The following is a 4,289-nucleotide window of genomic DNA, read 5'->3' as shown; positions in this document are numbered from 1 at the left end:
CCCTCTCATAGCTGAGAGAGCACAGAACAGACAAAGACCCAAGACCAAGAAACCCCCACAAATTCCCTCCCTTAAGCTTTGAAAAATCAGGTTTCCTCATTGGTCCTCTGGTCAGGTGTGTGGTTCCCTTTGTTAACCCTTTACAGGTGAAAGAAACATTAACCCTTAGCTATCTATTTATGACAGGGGGGGCCATGTGGAAAAGATACTACAGCTCCAGGTTGTTTAACCTTTTCCTACTACAGTCCATTGAGACAATCATTTGTCCCTGTCTAAGTCCACTCACCCAGAGACTCTGGTAATAGGAACCATAGAAAACCCTGTAACTAAAGAAGTATATTCCCTCTTAAACAGGGACACTTGGCATGCATGACAATTTTCTTTGAATAATCCAGCACGGAACTCTGTTGAAGGAACAAGGGCAGCTTAGATGAACCACTGATTCCCGCCACCCCCACCCCCACCCAGTATGGCATTGCTTAGAGAATATTCTTATGACGGACATTCCCACTAAACAGAAAAGACTACTTCACTTTTGGGCAACAGGGTCAGCCATCCTTCAGGAGGACATAACCCGATACCCACACCAAGAAAATGTAGGTTGTGGAGAGGGAGAGGACGCATAGAAGAGAACACTACCATTCCATTAATGAAATACAGCATACTTGGGACCAAATTTTGCTCTCAGTTACACTCACAAAATGAGTGTCCAGGCCATTACACTGATGTAAACTGAGACCAGAAATTGGCCCTTGGTATATTTCTAAAGAGAGATGGGCTGAATCCTTTGGTAAAGTTCCAAATTTTGCAGATCATACCCACCTCTCTGTAAAAACCAAACCAAACAAGCAAAAAACTTCCACTAAAAATGACCGTAAAGTCTCCTAAAAGTACAATCTATTGAAGATGCCCTATTGGCATAAAAACCTGTGTTTTCATAGCATATCTTAGATACAGCTTCTTTCTTCAAAACAAAACAATACAAAAAACCCATGTCTGTATCGCACAGATCACAGACTTTTCTTGGCCTTGAGGATATCTGGAACCACTCAGTTGCTCTCCCCATAGCAAATGTTTATTCCATTATATATTTATAGGACTACCCCACAGAACTCCGTTGGCAGCTTGTCATACGTTTGCACATACACATGACATATACAGAAACAGTTTTCAGGACCAGAAAATAATATATATAAACACCCAGACACTCACAAACGCACACTTAGAGAGAGAAAAAGAAATTGTACACTGTACTCCCATTAATATTTCAGGGGATAAAATAATCTCTGGCTCTGGTGGGAAAAATACTGTTCTCACTCCAATTTGAAAACAAAATAAATATAATAGAAAGCAGCGCTGCATAAGGAGATGACCATTGATTTTATACAACCATATTTCAGCTTTGGAGGCACCCAGCAGACATTAGCACTGGAAATATTTCATGCTTCCTCCTCCGTGAATACAACATAATTCAATTTAACATGAAATCACCGGCATAAACCTGAAGCGTAATGTAATATAAATGAATGGTCTGGCAGCCAGCTGAGCACCAACAGGCAACTAAAAAATAAGATTTTGCTTTTAATGTTGCTGCTGTTGTGCCCCTGCAATAATATAAACCTAGCAGTAGAGAGGCAACTGTGAAACTATTTATAAAGAACAGCAGCTCCATTTTCAGAAGTGCAGCTCTGTTCGGCGTAAACAGTTGCTGTGCTGTATGCTGATTTGTGCATAAGAACTCTTGTTAATATGGTGCCTACTGATTTCCTGGAAGGTCTTTGAGAAAATAATGCGACTGTACTGGGTTTTATTAATGATTGTTATGAAACGAATTGTGATTAATTGTTTCTGTGATCAAGTCAGTAAATTTTTTTATTTATATGAAAGGGTGCCGGCTGGCATTGAAATCTTGCTGGTTTTCTTTCCCCAGGGAGCACAAGGAGAATCCCTTCTCCCCTTTGCCAAATATTGACATTGTACAATTTAAATGATCATTAAGCACGACTGACTATACACAAAACACTCCCTCTATTGCCAGCTGTTTGGGTCAGTGCTCGGCGTTCGCTCTGTTCTAAACTAGAGCTTCAGAGTCACTCGCAAAAGGACCCTCCCTGCTGGGCAGGGAGTGGGGGAAGCTTAGTTACCACAATGCATCCGCTCCGACCCACATGCCCCGCTCCCTCTCGCAGCCTCTGGCTAGCTGTGGCAATACAGCAGCCCCTGCCGGGCACGGCCCACGCCGGAGCCTCAGGGCCAAGCAGGAGCAGCGGGGAGAAAGCAGCATCTTTCCCCCATGTCCCCCCGCGCACCTGCCAAGCTCTCCGGACTGGAGGCTAAGGGCGGGCAGCCCCTGGAGGCGGGAGGGGGTGGAGTTTCGGGGGAGGAAAGGGGCTCAGATCCTGTGGGGAAGGCAGAGGTGGGTGGGGGCCAACCAGGCACTGAGATCTGGTGCCTCTGGCGGGACTGGCCACTTACCTGTGCAGCCATGAAGGAAAGGTCCATGGTGCTGCTGCTGCTGGTGCTGCTGCTGGTGGTGCTGGAGAGGCTGCTGCCGCTGCCCGGGGTCGGCAGGTCCCTGTGGCGCTGCGGAGGAGGAGGAGGGGGGAGCTGGTCCTCCCCCAGCAGCAGCCGCGGGCGCGTTAGCAGTTCCAGCTCAGTGCGATCGCGGCGCCCCAGCAGAAGCCCGGCTCCCCGCAACCTCCTCTCATGGTCTGCGCGGGCAGCGGCTCAGGCAGCGGCAGCTCCCAGCACTGCAGCCGCCGAGCAGCCCGAGCTGTCATGTGATCCCCGCCCCCTCCCCGCTCCCCTTCTGCTGCTCAGGCAAAGCCCCGCAGCAATGCCCGGGCTCTCCCTCGCTTGCCCGCCGGGGGGCCAAGCCCGCTCTGCTGCCAGCCCCAAGGGGGCCGCACGAGCCTGGCTGAGCCGGTCACAGCGATTAGCTGCGTGCGGGGGCTGCTCTCCGGCTTCCCCGCTCCAATCCACTGCCGCCCTTGGACAGACATTGCGCCTTCCCTGGCCCCGCATTGCCACCGGCTTCGCCCCCACTTACTCCTGACGGGGCAGTGGGAACCAGGCTCATTGTCAGGCACAGGCAAGCCTTCAAACCTGGGGCGAGGGGATGTACTGGCCTCTAAGGGGATCTCCCAGACTACCAGTGCATGCAAAGCTTAACACTCTTAGGCCTGAAGGACAGGGCAAGCCCCCTGGCTTGCAGGAGACCAAGACCTCAACTTTGCTTGAAGTGGCATCCATCTCTTTCTCTAGCCAGGAAAAATCAACCCCTGAAAGCTACACTGATTAAAAACTACCCATCACTCCTCTGTGTTGTACTGTAGGGTAATGATGATAACTATCAGGATGCAAGCTTCCTTTTCTGAAAGTGTTTGAGATGCTCATACAATTAGTTATAATATCAGAGGCAGGTTTGGTAGACCGTAAGGTTGCCTGACACTTCCCATCATAAGACCCTGTTTTCAGTTGCTTATAACTTTGCCACACTTATTTGGACTAAAAATTTCCATGCTGGGTTCTGCCTCGGGCTGAAATATTAGTGGAAAATTTCAGCTCAAATGGTCCAGCTGTTTCTAAGAAGGAGGCTAGGGAAAAAATATTAAAATATGGGAGACCTTGCCTCTGAAATGCTCTAATACCCTTCTTGCTTCCGAGCGGAGACTTGAAATTGGGCAGGTGGATAGTTTAGTGTCAGGGATGATTTTCATCTCCATGAAAATCCACCCAAATTTGGCTGAGATATAAACCTTTGAAAAAAATCACAATTTGCACATGCTTGGTAGAGACATTCTGGAGCTTAACAACTAAAATCTCAGAAGTTTCCATCCTCACTGCTCATGCTGTATGGGACCAGACTGAACCTGCCTGATCCCCATATTCCAGAGCAATTAAGCATATTTCAGCTCAGGAGTACAGACACTCAGAACAACTATCCCTATTATATCTGCACCCAGCGAGATTGGGCTGGGCACTGAGACTAGGCCACTCACACGTTCCTGTAATATCAGACATTTGGGCACTTATCAGAATGACGTGAGCCTCCATCATACATGCAAGGTCATGCTGGTGTGTATGACATCACGCTGCAACAGGGCGCCATTTTTAAGAACATACTACCCCACCTCAACTGGCATGACCTTGTAAAAAAAAATCACAAACTCTTGTCCGATACCAGACAAAACCATGTGTGGGGAGACTGGAAATTTTGGAAGAGAGGTTGGAACTGGTTGGGTGGAGAGACTGGAACTTGGAGCTGGGTGGGAGGGGAGGCAAGGGCT

General features: G+C 48.4%; 1 protein-coding gene across 1 annotated transcript in view; it reads right to left on the bottom strand.

Moving 5' to 3' along the window:
- The window catches only part of C4H14orf132 (chromosome 4 C14orf132 homolog), a 72,404-nt gene extending 69,714 nt beyond the window's left edge, over positions 1-2,690 (bottom strand). Inside the window, exon 1 of the mRNA XM_032769500.2 lies at positions 2,476-2,690. Within this exon, the coding sequence (XP_032625391.1) occupies positions 2,476-2,502 (27 nt within the window). The 5' untranslated portion in view covers positions 2,503-2,690. The remainder of the gene's footprint in view (positions 1-2,475) is intronic.
- Between the last annotated feature and the right edge of the window lie 1,599 nt (positions 2,691-4,289).

Source organism: Chelonoidis abingdonii, chromosome 4 (assembly GCF_003597395.2).
Source record: "Chelonoidis abingdonii isolate Lonesome George chromosome 4, CheloAbing_2.0, whole genome shotgun sequence".
Taxonomy (NCBI): Eukaryota; Metazoa; Chordata; order Testudines; family Testudinidae; genus Chelonoidis; species Chelonoidis abingdonii.
Note: the sequence above shows the minus strand (reverse complement) of the source record. Positions and strands in the feature narration are given on the sequence as shown.